The sequence below is a fragment of the Brassica napus genome, chromosome A9 (assembly GCF_020379485.1).
Source record: "Brassica napus cultivar Da-Ae chromosome A9, Da-Ae, whole genome shotgun sequence".
Lineage (NCBI taxonomy): Eukaryota > Viridiplantae > Streptophyta > Magnoliopsida > Brassicales > Brassicaceae > Brassica > Brassica napus.
The window spans coordinates 20302304-20320581 of NC_063442.1; the positions used below are offsets into that span (position 1 = coordinate 20302304).

Here is an 18278-nt window from a genome sequence, read left to right on the forward strand (position 1 = left end):
AATTCATACTCTAAATCAAAAACACTAAATCTTAAAACCCTAAACCCTTGAGTGTTTAGTGTTTTTGATTTGAAGTTTAGGATTTATCCAAGGGTTTAAGGTTTACCCAAGGGTTTAGGATTTAGGGTTTAGGGATTAGGGATTAGGATTTAGGGTTTATTTTTTTGCTGAGAATGTTAAAAGTATATTTTTTTAATTACTACTTTTTTAATTTATTTATTTTAACCTTTTTATTTTAAAAATATAATATAACTATAGCTTGAGAAAATATTTTGTTTCCTTTTTAAAAAGATTTCGAATATAAAATAAAACAATCATATTGGTTGGTGAACTTAGGGAGTGAACCCAAGAATAAGTCTGATAAAAATGGTATCATCACACCTCCTAAATATATTGCTCTCTTACAATTAGGTTTTATACAGTATGACATGGATCAATGATGTTGTGTATAATGAGTAGACAAAATTATTTTTGGTCTGATTAAACAAAATTAAAATTCGGTTGCACATAATTATTATTGGTTTAATATTTAAATGTATAGAAAGATTGATTGCATACAATTATATTTAAATTGAACATTTTTTGTATATATGTAATATTCAATACTTTCGCATGTTCTCACCCTGCGTCTCATCCTAGTACATAAAATATGCGTTTAACAATGACATTATCATTTTTTATAGATCAATTTAGGAAAATGTATAATCGAAAGAACAATTTTTTTCTCTTAGGGCTAGTTATAAGGAAACAATTCTCATGTTGCTGATATCAAAATGAATCATCCTTATTCGGATGATACGTAGATGACGAAACAATCTTTAAAACCGTAGATTTGAAAATTTTATAGTTTATATTTGGGGAGAGAGCCGAAATACACACAATCAAAATTTATAATGAAAAATCGTTTTTTGGGAAACCGGACTTTCTTCGAAGTCAATGACAAGTAATCATACATGATACACTGAAATAAATACGTTGATAGGAAAACAAACTTTGAAAACCAATATATCCTAAATTTATGAAAAATCCTTCTATAGAGAAAATCGTGCATGACGTTTGTTTGGAAGTGAAATTACAACTGAAACAGAATAAGCAAAAGTAGCAAAATATATCTAACTTCGCTAGATAAACCACATAAGCCATGAAAACCAATGTGAGTGGTAGCTCATTAGTAAGAAAAAGAAAAATACATGATAGACTAGATTTGTACAAATCTGAAAAAGTTGACTGTATTAGATTCTAGTCATCCATGAGGTTGAGCTTTTTTTTTTGGTTTTCAGTGCCACCAACAGAATTGTCTCCAACCACTAACAAATTATGATAAAATATTATGAAGCACAACTTAAAAAGACAGCATAAGACCATCCGATTTTAGTGGTTAAGTCCCCAGTCATATGTTTGGTAGACAACTCTAAACTGAGTATCAACTAGCACATCCAGCAACGCTTCTGAAATTTGAGGTTCCAAGTAGGTTGACGCATGCTTCAGTACACTCTTTTCACCATTTCCAAAATCCACCGCATACCTGTACAACGAACGACTAAGTAAAGTAAGTGACGAAATCATATGTAACTTCAAAATCTGTCGTATCCATAAAAAAAGATAGGGAAAATCGCATAAAAAACCTTGAAAGTGTCACTTACTAGCACTTTAAACCTTGAAGTTTTTTCGCTAGCACTTTTAACCTTCAAAGTGACATTTTTATCATAAAAAACCTCCAAATAAGAAAAATAACCGGTTGAACAGGTTAAAAACAGTTTTTTTTTTGAAAAAATAATTATTTAATTAATAAAATAAACAAAAAAATTAATAAAAATCGAAAAATTTAACAAAAAACTCACAAATTAAAAAAATGAGAAAAATAAATAAATATTTAAAAATTAAATAAAAAATAACAGAAAAATCAAAAAAATAAATAAGATCAAATTAAAATGGAGAAAAATAAAAAAATCATAAATTTAAAAAAAAGTGAAATTTTTTGAAACTGTTTTTAAATTTTTATTTTTAATTTTTTAGTATTTATTTTTTATTTTATAAAATTTTAAACCCTAATTCCAAAACCTCACCTCTTAACTCTAAACCCTAAAGTTTGGATTAATTAACCCAAGGGGTATAAGTGTATATTTACCTCTTTAATGAAACTTATTTTTGTGATTTTGAGCCTTGAATACTAGTTTGAGAACAAAAATTTGGTTTGGTGTTATCTTAGTCTTTTTTTTATCAACACATATCTCCAATGATAATTTCCGACATTATATTTGAAAATGAAAAAAAAACTTTTTGAATTTTCAATTTTTGAAATTTATTATTATTTTTTCTGTATTTCAATTTGATCTTATTTATTTTTTTAATTTTTAGTTATTTTTTATTTAATTTTCTAAATCTTTATTTATTTTTCTCACTTTTTTTTAATTTATGAGTTTTTTTGTTAAATTTTTCGATTTTATTATTTTTTTGTTTATTTATTAATTAAATAATTATTTTTTGAAAAAAACTGTTTTTAACCTGTTCAGCAGGTCATTTTTCTTCTTTGGAGGTTTTTTATGATAAAAATGTCACTTTGAAGGTTAAAAGTGTTAGTGAAAAAACTTCAAGGTTTAAAGTGCTAGTAAGTGACACTTTCAAGGTTTTTTATGCGATTTTCCCAAAAAAGATATATCTGAGCTTTACCAATTAAAGATTTTGCTAATGTATGCAACTTTGGAACTGAGATCAACTAAGAGTCCTCCTCCTCTTAAGAAATCGCGAGTTGCCTCCATGAGTTCTTTGTCGATCTCTCCAGGCGAGAAGCATCGGAGAGGTGGTCCAGAACGAGTGCCACAAACCATAGCAAAATGACTCAAAGGCTCTGCATAAGGCAGAGCAACCTAAAGACATGATAACATGAATCAGCACAAGAAATGTATAAAAACCACTCAAACTAGCTTCTTCATACAGTTGCTTTACCATGGACCGTTTATCCTTTTCATTAAAAGGTTTCGCAAGATGGTAAGGCTGTCGCTGGTTACCCCGTATAATACCATGTTGAATAGCCGAGAGTGAGTAAGTGTAGCCGCCAATCACATACTTGAACTCTCCAAACATCTTCGTTCGTTCGAGTGGTCCTGCTGGATGTCCCCATACAAGTATTGCATGAATAGCCATCATGTTATAAAGATTAATAAAGAAGGCGAGCTTTTCTTCTCTCGACATATCTACAAGCTGTACCCTGTGGAGCTCTTGGATTATTCGCAGGTACCTTGGGAAAGGAACGATACATGGATCAGAAATAAGAAAATAAGAGAAACATCATAGTTAGAGGATATATATATATATATACATACCTTGCAAACTCTTCACTCCCATGAATGCTTCTGTAGTCAACATGTTTTCCATCAGGCGAAGTGTAAGCTTCAAGAATTGCTCGATACAAAAGTCTGAGTCTTGACGCAATTTCAGCGATCGGCCTTGGCTTTATCTCAATGATTCCTCTAGGGATGTTATGGCATTGAGATGACACGACATGGTCATCATCTAGAAACCGGTACAAGTGATTCCCATCTTCAAACAGATTCTCCCTGTTTGAAAAATACCGCAGAAGGTTATAAAAGATTTAAAACAAGAAGCACAAATGGAAATAGAAAACTTGAAAACATCTGTAGATGGAAAAGCTTACTCTAAGACATGTTGAAAGAAGAGTTGGCTTGCAAGTTTTCTTGCAACTTCAATGGCCTATGAAACAAAAAAAAATATCGTATTATAAAGCAGCTTAAATACAGAGCACATTACTTATATATCTCTTTACCTCATCTCTTTCTAAACATTGATCAGATGATAAGAAATCCACAGCATCTGAACCTGAAAAACAGTTTTTGAACTTTCGTAACTTATAAAACCTATCCTTGACGATGCAAGGCTTCATCTTCCGCACTATTAAAGCTAGTTCATCTACATGACCTTTACTTGATGCATCGTCTTCTCCTGAGAATGGTGGCAGAGGAGCTTCCCTAGGTGATGCTTCATCTATCAAATGTTTAATCTTCTCATCGAGCTCTCCTGATTCATCCAATTCCTTAATCTCCTCAACACTCCCGACTAATTCTTCATTGAAGAATACCTTAGGAACATCTGAAGAAGATGATCCACCAATCTTTTCAAGATCCTGCTTTCTAGATGGGTAGATATCAATATTTATCTCCACATATCTAAGCCTCTTTCCATGCAAATACAACCTACATTCTCTGCATGCCTCACACCCTAATCTTGTATAGAGTATAATCCTACCTTTCATCACTACAGGCTCCAACTCTGCTTCCTCCACGTTCTTCACTTCTACTTTATCAACTGTATCGTTCTGCATCATCTTCAAGTAGCTTAAGGGATTCCATATGGACGACTTTCCCTCTGTTTTAGGAGACTCCACCGATTTGGTTGCATCGTCTCTTGCGTCGTAAACACCATTCTCATCATTCATTCTCCCGGAAAGACGGCGCATCACTGTATGTACTGCGACTTCACTCTTCAATCTAACGAAGTTCTTGATCGCAGCTGCTTTCTCTGTCCAAGCAGAAGTCGAAGGATTAGAATCTGGTGAGTCGGGTTTTGGCTTCTCTTTATCATCCATTGTTTCATCTTCATCAACGTCATCTTTTGAATCGTGAGAACTCTCACTATCATGTTCATCATCATCATCATTACTAGGACTAAGCATCTTATCTTGTTGTGTTTCACACTCCAACGAAACAGTCTTGTCCTCATTGTGGATGTCTATAGACTCCATCTCGTCGATTATATCCTCAGTTTCGACAATGGGTTTAGGATAATCATCCTCATCTCTGGTCTCAACTGTTTTAATCTCTTCCACATTGCTCTCCTCCAATGTTTTTGCACAAGCAGTTTCAACATTGTGCTTAGGAGACTCTTCCTCAGCGATGATCTCAGCAGATTTCATCGGCACATTATGTTTAGGAGAAGTCACCACATCCATCAACGAGGCTAAAAAACTGTTAATGCCAAAAAAATACAATTAACTGATTTGAAATTTTAAAATATGGCTTTAATATAATGATTTAATTGAACCCTGAGAATCTAAGGATTTTAACCTGAAACAATCGATGAATTGAAAACTTACAGATCCAGAGAGAATCAGAGGACAATGGATTAAAAAAAAAAATAGACAAAGGAAATCGAATAGGAGGAAGGAGAGCGATTGTCACACAAAGGTAAGACCTGAGCAAAAGAGACAAAATAAAAAAATGCTTCTCTATTTCTATTTTTGTGGTTTTATTTATTTTTCTTTCGAACTTTTTCTTTAATTGAATCTTTATTTACATTTTTATGTAAATAGAATTACTGAAAAGTTCTAAAAAAAAGTTATATAATGAGATTAATCGAGAAAGATCTCTTATTCTTATTATAAGATAGTGTGATTGAACCTGCATATGTTTGGTAAAAAGAATAATTTTATTCTTAGAAAATAATCAAAAATAGAAAGTGTTCAATAGGAAAATGAAAACCTGGTCGAGTTTATCCGAGCAGGAGAAACAGTAATCATTGAGGATGGATTTGTAATAACTCTTTAGTTTTGGGTTTTCTTTTGTTTTTTCTTCCTCTTAAATATCCTATTTCTTACACAAACTTATAAAGGTAAAATGATGAATAATGATAAGGATAACTAACTATTTTTAGTGTTTTTACTAATAATAATTTTTTCTTTCGGTATATCGCTGAGCCCCGACGAACCACCAATAAAGCAGATCTTGCCAGATCTGAACGAGAACTTAGAGAAACCGCGGAATAGACCACCCACGCTCCTACCCTTGACACGACTCGCGACCGCTCCAGAACTCAGGGCAGCGACGCCTGAGACGAGCCCACAACAGACAACATATCGCCGATCGACAAACAAGAGTATGAGATGGAGAGGGTAAAGGAGAGAGAGAAGAGCGAAAAACAATGGATTAAAGAAGTGAAAACCCTCTTACACCGTTAATGACGCATGCGCCAAAACAGTGGAGAGGCTGAGCGGAGAAGACGAAGTTGTAAGTTGTACGAAGGAGAGAAAAGAGAGAGTTAACACATCCAACTTGTTAACTTATAGGATGTATCAAAATTGATTTTGCGGTAAATTGGTAATATATTTATTTTATTTCTTTTTGTCATTTATCGAAATGGAAAAGTAAAAATAATTGGTAAACATGTTAATTTTTTTTTTTTACAACAAAAGGCTAAAAAAGAACTAAGCAGATTCATGATCCAAGAGCCACCTCGGGAGAATCAATCAACATAAACCATAGCAGCAGGCTGATTTTTAGCACCTCGTGCTAGCTTGTCCGCCATTGTGTTTTGTACCCTCGGAATATGCTGAATAGTAAAAGGATGAAAAAATTTCTTACATCGCAGAAACTCCTCCATGTGTGTAGTGAAATGTTGACCATTCTGTTGGTGTAGACACCATCTTCACCAGTTGAGAGCAGTCAGTTGCAAACACCACTTCTGAGATTCGTAGGGTCTTCATGCACTCCATCGCCCATATATATCAAAGCTTCACATTCAGCATGTAAAGGTGATAGACTTTTGCAAATAGACATGGCACCCATCATAGTATCAGTTGATCCACCTTCGTTATAAACCCATCCTTGTCTCGTGCACGAGTCTTGTGCCCTCCATGCTCCATCTATATAACATCTATTTGTATCACATGTAATGAGGTGATCCACAATATGTGATGATCCCGTATTTGGAGAATCACTGGTCTGTGATTCGGCCCACATGACACTTTCTATTTCCGCAGTCCGGAGGAGATCGAAAGGGTCCCTTGTCTGATTTTGATAAATTTTTCCATTCCGATTTTTTCAAATAAACCATAGAATCCAGGAAAAATAGCTCAAATCTGGTTCTTTTGGTAACCGCCAAAAAAGATAATCCATGTTTGTAAAAATATATGAGGTCGGAAATATCCCTGGGCAAGACGGAACATTAGATAATGCCCAAATTTAAAGTGCAAAATGACACTAAAAACACACATGATTAATAGATTCTTCCTCAGCCCCACACAATTGACATTGCATATCACATTTAATACCACGTGAGTGAAGATTCCTATACACCGGTAAGCAACTGGAAATTATTTTCCAAACAAAATGTTTTAATTTTGGTGAAAATTGCAGTTTCCAAGATTGTGCCAGTAAAGGTTTAGTATTCGGTCCCATATCAATATTTTGTTCACCCATATCAGGAAATAATTTCGCAGTACGATATCCAGATTTAACTGTATATCTACCGTGATCCGTAAAGTGCCAGCCATATGAGTATGGCTTAGGGTTACGACTAAAAGCTAAACTCAGTATAATACTCACATTGTCCTGATGAACATATGCATTGAGTAAATCCAGGTTCTAAGACAGATCAACTGGATTAATGAGATCCTCCACCTTAAGTAATGTAGTCAAAAATTGATTAGAAAATTTTGGGGTTGCTGACCTCGGGCGAGGAGCGGGGATTCAAGGATCATTCCAGACTGAAATGCTTGAACCTGTTCCCACTCTTTTGATTAGCCCTTTATTAACCCGAGATCTAGCGGATGTAATATTTCTCCATCCATACGAGGGAGAGTATGATCTAATAGGATCCAAAGGATCTGAATTTCGATAATATCGTCCTTTGAAAACTCTTGCAAAAAGAGAATTAGGTTTATCAATTAAACGCCATAGCTGTTTCGCTAATAAAGCCGTATTAAAATTATGAATATCTCTAAAACCGATGCCCCCTTCAGTTTTATCCTTACACAACTTGTCCCACGAAAACCAATGCATACCTTTTGAATTACCGCTGCCACCCCCACCAAATATGAGCAATTGTACTCGTAAGTTTCTTAGTCACTGTTTGCGGTAAACGGAAGCAAGACATCACATGAGTTGGCATGGGAGATGCAACTGATTTAATTAAAACCTCCTTACCACCCTTTGTAATAAATCGGAGAGTCCAATGATTAACCTTATTATTAACCCTTTCATTAAGAAAACCAAAAACCTGTGTTTTAGAGCCACCAAGACTCTCTGGAATCCCCAAATATGTTCCCATACCACCTAGTGTAGTGATACCCAATACCTGTTGTACCTCCAACCGTGCTGACTCAGGGACCTTATGTCCATACTGGATGGATGATTTCAAAAAATTAATCTGTTGTCCCAATCCACCTTCAGAATCTTTCAAAATCTGTAGAATGACCTCACATTCTTGCCTATTGGCTTTGCATAAAAAAAGGCTATCATCCGCAAATAATAAATGAGAAACTGCCGGACTTCCACGTGCAATTTTTAGCCCGGTTAGTAACATTTCCTACTTCCTAATATTTGCTATTAATGCTTCAGTGCACAAAATAAAAAAATAAGGCGACAAAGGATCACCTTGTCGCAAACCTCTATTTGGTATAATATGTCCTTTAGGTTGACCATTAATTAATACTTTGTATTGTACCGAAGAAATGCAAGACATTATCCGAGAGACTCATCGTTGTGCAAAATCCAACTTTAGTAAAATAGCCTCAATAAAGGGCCATTCAACTCTATCATACGCCTTACTCATATATGTCTTTATAGCCAAAAATTTCTCTTTACATGAGTTATTTGTTCGTAATCCATGAAACATCTCTTGTACAATTAAAATATTATCAGAAATCAACCGCCCAGAAACAAAAGCAGAATGTGTTTCTGATCAAGTGAGGCAATAACCTTTTCAACCGTTGCCACAACACCTTTGAAATAATTTTATATCCTACATTACATAAACTGATGGGTCGAAGTTCCGTTATTCTAACTGGCCTCACTGTCTTTAGAATAAGGCAAATATTGGTCATATTTATTCTTTCATCCAAAAATCATGTCCTGAAAAACTCATTAACCATATCAGTAATATCGTTTTAATAATCGACCATGATTTTTGAAAGAACAGAGCCGTCATTCCATCCGGATCCGGAGCCTTCTCCGGGTGCATCATGAATAAAGCTGATCTCACTTCCTTTTCTGATGTCCATGAAGTTAAAATTCTATTTTGATCCTCCGTAATCAAACTAGGTACCACATGTAAAAATTCTTCATAACCTGCTGGTGATGTTGTTGAGAACAATTCGTTAAAATAATCAACTGCAACCCCTTCAATCTCTTCTTCCGATGTAACCCAGTCACCACCACTGTTATGTAACCCCACTATTTTATTCTGTATTTGCCTCTGTTTAGTAAGCGCATGGTAAAATTTAGTATTCCGATCCCGGTTGGCATGCCAAGTCGTTCTACTCTTCTGTTCCCAAAAAAGTTCTTCATCCCTATAAGCCTCTTTTAATTTCCTGGATACCTCTAGTACCTCCTCATACGTTTTAGTATTATCACCCTGAATTTCCTCCAAAGTCTTCTGTAGAGAACTTATCTTTTCCTTACCATATGGAAGGTTATTTTTTCTTCCAAACCGATATTTCGTGTCGACAATTAACAATTTTATCTACTACACCCAAATTATTCCGTGGATTTTCAATAGACCAACCTTGTGAAATAGAATCCATAAGCCCTTCCATACCAATCCATCGCTTATCAAAACGCAATTGTTTCCTAGTTTTGATTAATTTCTCATCTAAACTTGTAACAATGGGCCTATGATCCGAGCCTACCATTCCCAAATATTCCACAAAAGCTGACGGGAATAGATTATGCCATTCTACATTTTCTAAAGCCCGATCTAATCTACATCGAACCGTTTGTCCTGGCCTCTTTCCACTCCATGACAAAATATTTCCCTTAGACAGAAATTCTAAGAGACCATAACTTTCAATCATATTATTAAATTGAATAAAAGTTGATGCATACCGAAGCGCTCCCCCTTCTTTTTCATGGTTACAAGTTATTTCATTGAGATCCCCAATAATAAACCATGGTTCCATTCTACTTATTCCGATAATATGTTAAATATTGTATTACCATTTTCGAGTTTTTTACAGAAATTACGGAGAATTACAATAGAATACTGTACAACCAAAAAAAGGTTTTTTTCTTGTTTTTTTTTTTGTTTACAAGCATTTTTATTTTACATTGAAAAATCGAAAAGTCTACAAATCCGCTTCGCTCGCCTGCGACGTTACCCTACAACGATGTATTATTCCTCTATCCGACTCCGACCATGAACCGCCGTTGATTCTGCCCTGTATATTTCTCGCCTTGGCAGCCTCAATCAGAAAATTTCTTAGAAGATGATAAAACGATCTAGTAATTGCGCAATTTGCGAGAATACGAACCGTGCTTCTATCTGCAGCGTTTGCGTTAATCATAGGTAACATCGATTCTCTCATAATCTGAAGAATTTCCGCTTTTTCGGAGTTTGATTTTTTTTTTTTGTCGTGTTGTTGTCTTTAACAGATTGATTGAGTATAATACTTTGTTAAAGTCACTAAAGACTCGACGAGATTCTTTGCATTCAAAGCTGAGTGAGCTATTGGAAGCTAAGGTTTGTTGTCTCACGAGACTCCTTGACCACTCTCTATCTCTTTTTGTTCTTAAACTCCTCAAGTGTTTAGGGAAGAGCTGATGATCAGAAGAATTGGAGATTGCTTCAGAACGAGAAGATTTCAAACTTGAAGAATAGTCTTCGGCGTAACAAGGAGCAACTAACTCAAGGTAGGTATGCTTTTAGTGAACTCCAAGGACCAAGGACCGAGTTCTAACGTGTCTTATGTGATAATAATATTCACAGGAAAGGCTAAGATTGAAAGAGAATCTCGTGATCTCAAACTTAAATATGGGGTTCTTGATTCAGCTCGCTCCACGGTAGGAAAAAAAAAAAATCAAAGCTTAAGAGTGATTGATGTATATAATGTATTAATGCTTTTTTTTATTTTATTTTTAAATATGTTGGATTTTGGTTTTTGCAGCTAGAAAAGATTAGAGTAGAGCAAGTGGAAAAGTATTTTCCCAATCTAATATGTACGCAGAGCCTTGGCCATGTAAGGAACGGAACTATATTGTGGTCTGGATATGAAATATCGAACCAGATATGTGAAAGAGTTAGTTTTCGTAACTGCAGATGGCAATTTCGTCTGAGCGCCTTCACAAGCAGTCAGTGGTTGTGAAGCAAATATGCAAGTTGTTCCCTCAACGCCAAGTAAGCTCATTATTTGCATATTACAGCTTCTTGGACTTGTGGTTTTTACAATAGTTTCTGTATTTCAGGTTGGCTTTGAGGGAGAGATTCAAAACGGTTCAGGTGGTCCGTTTAATCTCATATGCAATTCACGTCTCCCGAAAGGTCTGGATCCTCATTCCATCCCATCAGAAGAACTCGCTGCGTCTTTGGGGTAATGTTTGTTTTCTTCCTTTTTAAGGCTATACATTATTCCCCCTAGTGTGTTTGGTTTTGTAAGACATTTTCTGACATGTGGAGTAGGTTGATGGTCCAGCTTCTGAACCTTGTTGTTCACAACCTAGCCGCTCCTGCACTCCATAGCTCAGGTTTTGCGGTATGTTTTTTTCCGTCTTCAATAGATTGCACCTGTGTTTTAAAAGGCGATCGCCTTTTGCGCCAAGGCGCAAGGCGCACCGGGGCGATGGTCCTAAGGCCTCAGTCCTCTAAGGCGAGCCCTAGTTCCTCAAGGCGCTCGCCATGGTGCGCCATTGGCTTGTAGTTTCCTAAAACACTACTTTGACGGAACCCTTAAAACATCTTGGAACTCTATCACTACTCTGTCGACCATTTAAATATCCTTAAAACATAATGCTTAGATCTTCAGAGTTACAGGTTTTGTTGGATTTGAGCAATTGAATTTAGTTTTCTAGTTTCAAGTTCTTTGTTTTGGTGTTTTGGGGTTTATATATGTGTACATAGCTGACTATATTAGTGTGCATGACTAACTCGTTGCTGACTATATTAGTGTGTATAAATAAGACAGTTTGGTATAGCTGACTGTACTAGTGTTATATACGAGTCTACTCTATAACTATCTTTTGTACGTAACCATAGAAATAGTTACACGTCTGTAGCTAACACATACACTTCTAACCTAAGAACATCTATCAATGCATATCTAAGTTCCTCTAAAGCTGTATATAACTAAACCACGTTTGAATGCATCCTAACCATAAGGCGAGCGCCTTGGAGCGCCATGGCGCAAGGCGCATGGCTCCAACCTCCTCGCCTTAGAGCGCCATGCGCCATTTAAAACACAGGATTGCACTGCATATATAAGTAAAGACTCAAACTTCACTGTCCGTTGTGTTTTCACCCACCACACAGGGCTCTTGCTCCCGTATATGGCAACGAAATTCGTATTGGGACGCACGTCCTTCTACTCGAAGGTACAGTACAGTAGTTTTCTCTTTTCCGAAATAGATAAAATGAAACTAAACAATGCATCCTTGTGGTTGCAGCAATGAGTATCCTCTCTTCATACCTCGCCAGAATTACTGTACAACAAGCGTTGAAAACTCATGGACAGATAAAAACTCGAGCAATTTTGGTATTGCTTCCATGGATTCAGATAGGAAAGAAGCGCGTCTGGACGCTACAGGAAGAAACAGCTTTAATTACTCCTCTGCTTCTCCTCATTCGGTTGAGTCACACAGAGATCTACAGAAAGGGATAGCTCTTCTCAAGAAAAGCGTTGCGTGCTTGACTGCGTATTGTTACAATTCACTTTCCCTCGAAGTGCCGCCCGAGACCTCAACTTTTGACGCTTTTGCCAAGTTATTGGCCACACTTTCGTCATCAAAGGAGGTCCGGTCTGTTTTCTCTCTGAAAATGACTTCTTCAAGGTACACCACATCTTTTGTAATAATCCTTTACACCCGCTGTTTTGGATTTAGCTTCCTGATGTTTTCATGTGTTGCAGATCATGCAAGAAGGCTCAACAACTCAACAAGTCCATTTGGAACGCTCACTCTGTCATCTCAAGCTCCATACTTGAGAGTGCACATCTTCCGGTACACGTTAATTCTTCTTTTTCGTATTATTTTTTGTACTCCAACCATAATCAAGAACATTAGTTGTCGCTTTATATCCCATTTAACGATTTAAAAATTCATACAGTTTCCAGTAATGTCACATTTTTAGGGTTCTTCTGGTTACTTGGAGGATGATTTTGGGATTGATGTTTTATTTTTCCATATTTTTGTTGTTCTAGTAAAACCTCTAAAACACTAATATTTTCTGGCAGAGGAACGCAATTTATAACCAGGATACGAACGCAACAGCTAGTTATCTCTCTGCAACTGAATCATCAGAGACCCGGAAGAACAACGATATGAACGGATGGGATTTGGTGGAGCATCCAAAGTACCCTCCACCACCATCGCAGTCTGAGGATGTTGAACACTGGACGCGTGCTATGTTTATCGATGCCAAGAAAAAATGAAAGATTGATTCTTGCTTTGTTGTATGATGCGAAAACTTCTGTAAATATTGTCTTACGATGTACGCATCTGTAGATTCTATCTCAACCGAACAAAGACCAAACGAAGACGAATCTTAGTATTATGGTGTTATTTTTTTTTTTAATTCCTTACCCGTTAATAGTTTAAACATCTGGAACTATTTGACATTAATTTTCTCGTGTTCTCCTTTTACCCTACCGGAGATATGCTATGTTTTTTTCCTTTTCCATTATGCAGATTTCTTGTTGACTGTATTTTCAAATGCGTCAGTTACAAAAGCTGCATTACTCTTAAGGATATAGATGACCGGGTGGTAAAATCAACTAACACGTTTTTTCGTGCGTGTTTTAGTTGGAAAATATTTGTGCTATCTTAGCAATATGAACATGATCATCCAAATAGTCTTCCATATACTAAAAAATCACTTATTCGCATCTGAAAAAAAAATTATACTAATTTCGTATGTAAAAACACTAAATGTTCATAGTTGTTACAGCTCATATATCAGTTGCTGCAGAAACACATCAAGTGATCTTTTCAGATGCTTTAGCCCAGGAACGAGCATGGAGAGGAACAAAAAACTCTTATTGCATGCACAAATTTGACGGTAAATTGTACGGTGTGAAAATTACTGGCCATAGAGAATATTGTTTTCCATACTTTCCAAATGGGTTGAAACCATCATTACATAATCTAAGATAAACACATATCTTTTCATAAGAATTTATGCTGATTGGAAATGCTTCCAAACTTTTGCATTTAAAGGATGTCTAATCTCACCATCTATTTTGTGCCCTGAATGCCATATCATTGGTTGAGCTTACAACCTCTTCAATCTTTTGATCAAAGGCAAATACCACATTCTTTTGTATCAGAACTCTTCCTCTCATATCCTAATAAAATTTGCATTTATCCCGGCCCTCATCAACTCTCCAGTATATGTTCTTCTAACATATATGCATTCTAAGGTTCAATAATACTACCATATTCATAATCAGTTTCTTCATGAAGATACCAAACCTTGTAACTCGGTGTAAACCCTTTCAAGTACAAATGAGTACAAATGAGTCCAAACATCCTACTTTTTAATATTCCTATTATTTTACAAGTAGAGAAGAGATATCTTAAAATACCGGTAACTGCTTCTGGTTGTCGTTGAGCTGACACCGTGAAGTCGCTGTACCTTACCTCTCAGAGCGACCTCATTGGAGCGACGCCCTGAAGTCGCTCGCTCTTTTGCTTCTTGGAGACACGAAATCGGACCCGGAGCGACCTCTCGCAGCGACCCATCCAGGTCGCTCCCGAAGCCCGGAGCGACGAGCCGAGGTTGCTGCGCGTCTCTTATTTGCTCGAACTTATGATTTCTCAAGGGCTTTTTGGTCATTTCATTATGCACGTTTTTACTTTTTAAACCTATGTTTTAATACTTTGTAAGTCATCAGAGGCAGATTATCTTTTGTTCTTAAGAAAACCACCAAAAATCTTTGGAAAGTTCATCTCTTGATTCAATTGATCATCTCAGTTATTGCAATTATGTGTTTTCTAATCGTTATTAGTGTTTCTCTACATGATTAATCTGAAATCCAATATGGGTTTAAGAGGAATCATGAAGAGTAGTGAGTAATCACCTTTTGAATTCATGGGTTAGGGAGATTAAGGGTGATTAGGTTAGAGCTAGGATGTTTTAGTGTAGATCATTCTTAATCTTTGCTAGGAGAAGTATTCATAATGCATCTTCTGAGTTGGCCTCTCAAAAGTTGATCTATAGGCATTTCCCACCCAAAAGGTGTCTGATGAAATGTCTGAGACAACTCTTCTAGCTTTTAGCATACTTTGCCAAAGACATTTGTTGTTAGAGGTGCTAAGACAGCCATTAGACTTGTTAGTAATGATTGCTTTCATATTATTCAACCAAAGACATTTGATGTTTGAAATGTGTTAGTAAATGAACATTCATCTAGACATAGAACTTGTTTAGGATTGTGTCTAAGCTTAAGGTTGATAGTTTGATTGATCGTTTGCCATCCTTAGTTCGAAACTTGATCACCCAAGATCTAATCCCTATGCCCATGAGTTCTCTTTTCCCTTAGTCAAAAAAGTATCATTCTGTTATTGCTTTTTAGTTTTAGTCATAGCTTAAAACCCATCAAAATTACATGATCGCACTTAGATTAAGCTAGTACTTGCATTTTTGGTGCTTTGATATCCCTCAGAACTGGTTCGACAATCTTTTATACAACATCATTTGTTTTAGGAGCCTTGAAAACTCCTAACATCATTCGAGCAGTTGCTATGAAGCTCTCAGCAAGCTGTTCTTGGATAGACCAATATTTTTAAGAGCGGATCATCGGGGAGACCAAAATTATCGGGTCCCGTCTCTTGGTTAAACTTGGCTCATCTTTTTGCGGCAAGTTACTAAAGCTCTTATTTTCTGTTAAGTCATAACTTTTGATAATGGTTATTCCTTCTAATGTTGGTGCTGACTTGGTCAAACTTCCAGATAGTGGTTTTGGTTTGTAGTGACTGCTCCTGTTAAGGCCAGACTGAAATTTTATTTAGGATTTATTTTATTTTACTGTTTTTTGTTGTCTTTTCTAATTCTGTCAAAAAAAAAATTGATAATAATATATTTACATTTTAACCAAAAAAAAAAATTCTTTTCATCCCAACTATTTTATCTCCTCCGATTTTGTAGAAAGTAATCAACAATCAAACCTAATATTATTGATACCTCTGAAATTTTTCAGCACCCAAATGGAAGGATTTAAAGACACAGTTTATTAGAGATGAAACTGAAAGAATCTATAATTCACTTATCGTTTTTAATGCAGAATAGAAACATAGCCATCATAAAATGACAAAGTGCATCGACATTGAACTATATGTTTATAAAAAAAACTAGATACGACTTTGGGGAGCGTTAGTATGTGCGAGTGCGTATGTATTTTTATTTTGAAAAAAAAACTAGAGTTTTAGAATCACATTTTCGCATGCAATCCCTTCTCACATTTCATGCATTCGATCGACAAAAACATAAACTTAGTTTCAGTTACAAAAAAAAAAAAAACATAAACTTAGCATTCACATGATTGTGTACAGGCCCGGCCCATTATATCTGGGTGTGTGAAGCAAAAGAGCAACTTGGCCCATATACACAAAACATACTAACAAAAGAAATTTTTATCCTCTAAGACACATTATATCTTTGGAATAACACATTGAGACACTTGTGGCTAGAGACACACATTATCTGTGTGGAATGTCTTACTTACCCTTCAAATACACTCTTTTCTAATTACTTTATGTGTCATAAAATAATAAAAATTTCTAATTTGTAAATTCATCTCTTTTTCTCTCTCCCACTATCAATTTTCAGATCTACTTTTTCTCTTCCATCTTTCATCGGTTCTCTCTTTTCCTAATATTTCTATCTTTGAAAGTTTCCAATTTTCTTTAATTTTTGTCATCCTCTGTCACCATGACGAAATCGAAGAACTCAGAAAAAAAACGAAGATTACTCTAAAGATCTTGTTGTTGTTCTTTAAGTGCTTTCTGTTACAGCTTATGGAATCAATTCTAGAATAAATCATTTCTCATCGTATTGAACATGACGAAAGTCTCGCAAGCGAGCTGAGGCAAGAGCAAGGCTTGCGGTGGTATTCATGCTCGGAATCCGCCATTGCGGTTGTCTTCGTCGTAGCTTTCAATTGCAGAGGGAAGCTCGAGCAACATGGTCAAATTCTTATATTTTATACATTTAGTCCTTTAAATTTTGACTATTTTCAATTTGACCTCAACAAAACTTTGGAAGATTTTGAACTTTAAACTAGATCTCCCTCTCTCTTACGTTCACACAAACATGTTCAAGGTGTATTTTTAGGATTGAATATCCAAATTTATATGTCCACACAAAACTGTACATATGAATTTATCCATATAATTCACTATTCTATGTTCGGATACTACTATCTTTTCACATTTTTCATATTTGTTTTGTCCATGTCCATATTGTTTTACGTCCAAACTTTTATTATCCATGTCCACACCCATTTGTTCACCAAAGTGACTTACACAAAATACATGTACGTAAAAACTACACGGTATGCATAAAGTACTTGTCCACAGATACTAAGAAATTATGTAAGATGATTAGGAATATAATAACTTGTCCAAGAAAACACATCTATGAAACTTAGTTCATGAAACCTCATCCACGAAAATTTTAAAGAGTTTTTCTATATTTTTTATCCATCCATGTCCACATCTTTTTATGTTAACTTATTTTTCTTACATGTTCACAATTTTGCATCCACACTTCTTATGTCCATATATTTTTTTATATAATTGTTGAAATATATAAAATATATATATGAAAATGAATGTTAAAATATAGAGTAAAACAAATTACAATTTATTGTAATAATTATACTTTCTTCAAATGTCTTAAACTCTGAGAAAAAACCAAATAAAAACATAAAAACATAAAAACTTTACAAAAAGAACAAAGAAAAAGTTGAGAAAAAATAAAAAAAATAAAAAAAATGCAGTCATCCTCTAGTTTCTCTTAACCAAGCGTGAGGGGTACTGCTGTAAAACCACAAAGGGTGGAAGAGAATAATATGTCCCTTAAGTGGAAAGTGTCTTATCTTGTCAAAAAAAGAACAATGCGTCTGATGATGTAACGCACTCTTAATAAAAAGTGACATAAAAGCGTCGAACCCAGGTCTAGACAGAGGCAGAAAGTCGCTAACAACCACTAGACCACAACTTGTTTTCTCGAAAATGTCTGCCCCTAAATATCTATATTCTGGTGGCGCCTAAAGCTAGTGCTTTACCAGCTTTACCACATGGCCGGTACTGATTGTGTATATATGTTTATCCGCTAAAGAA

At 35.4% G+C, this 18278-nt stretch overlaps 2 protein-coding genes across 11 annotated transcripts; one reads left to right on the forward strand and one right to left on the reverse strand.

Annotated features, from left to right (window-relative positions):
* Window positions 1–1144: 1144 nt before the first annotated feature.
* Window positions 1145–6212, reverse strand: LOC106430505. 10 transcript variants are annotated; one of them, XM_048740272.1, is made up of 9 exons: window positions 5082–6210; window positions 4264–4982; window positions 3937–4107; window positions 3785–3837; window positions 3656–3711; window positions 3324–3557; window positions 2947–3238; window positions 2671–2867; window positions 1145–1525 (listed from the first exon to the last, which is right to left on the reverse strand). In XM_048740272.1, exons 2-9 carry the CDS (start codon window positions 4964–4966, stop codon window positions 1372–1374), a joined length of 1860 nt encoding a protein of 619 aa, XP_048596229.1. In that variant the 5' UTR covers window positions 4967–4982; window positions 5082–6210; the 3' UTR covers window positions 1145–1371. The 10 variants fall into 10 exon arrangements, with proteins under 10 accessions (XP_048596229.1, XP_048596227.1, XP_048596226.1 ...); XM_048740270.1 differs by having other exon boundaries at window positions 3943–4982; window positions 5082–6212; XM_048740269.1 differs by having other exon boundaries at window positions 3937–4982; window positions 5082–6211.
* A 3835-nt stretch (window positions 6213–10047) lies between these two features.
* LOC106446929 lies at window positions 10048–13512 on the forward strand. The gene is made up of 12 exons (XM_013888756.3): window positions 10048–10296; window positions 10383–10470; window positions 10541–10640; window positions 10717–10790; window positions 10895–10966; window positions 11047–11124; window positions 11193–11317; window positions 11407–11479; window positions 12253–12314; window positions 12387–12770; window positions 12848–12938; window positions 13172–13512. Exons 1-12 carry the CDS (start codon window positions 10217–10219, stop codon window positions 13367–13369), a joined length of 1425 nt encoding a protein of 474 aa, XP_013744210.1. The 5' UTR covers window positions 10048–10216; the 3' UTR covers window positions 13370–13512.
* The last annotated feature ends 4766 nt before the right edge of the window (window positions 13513–18278 follow it).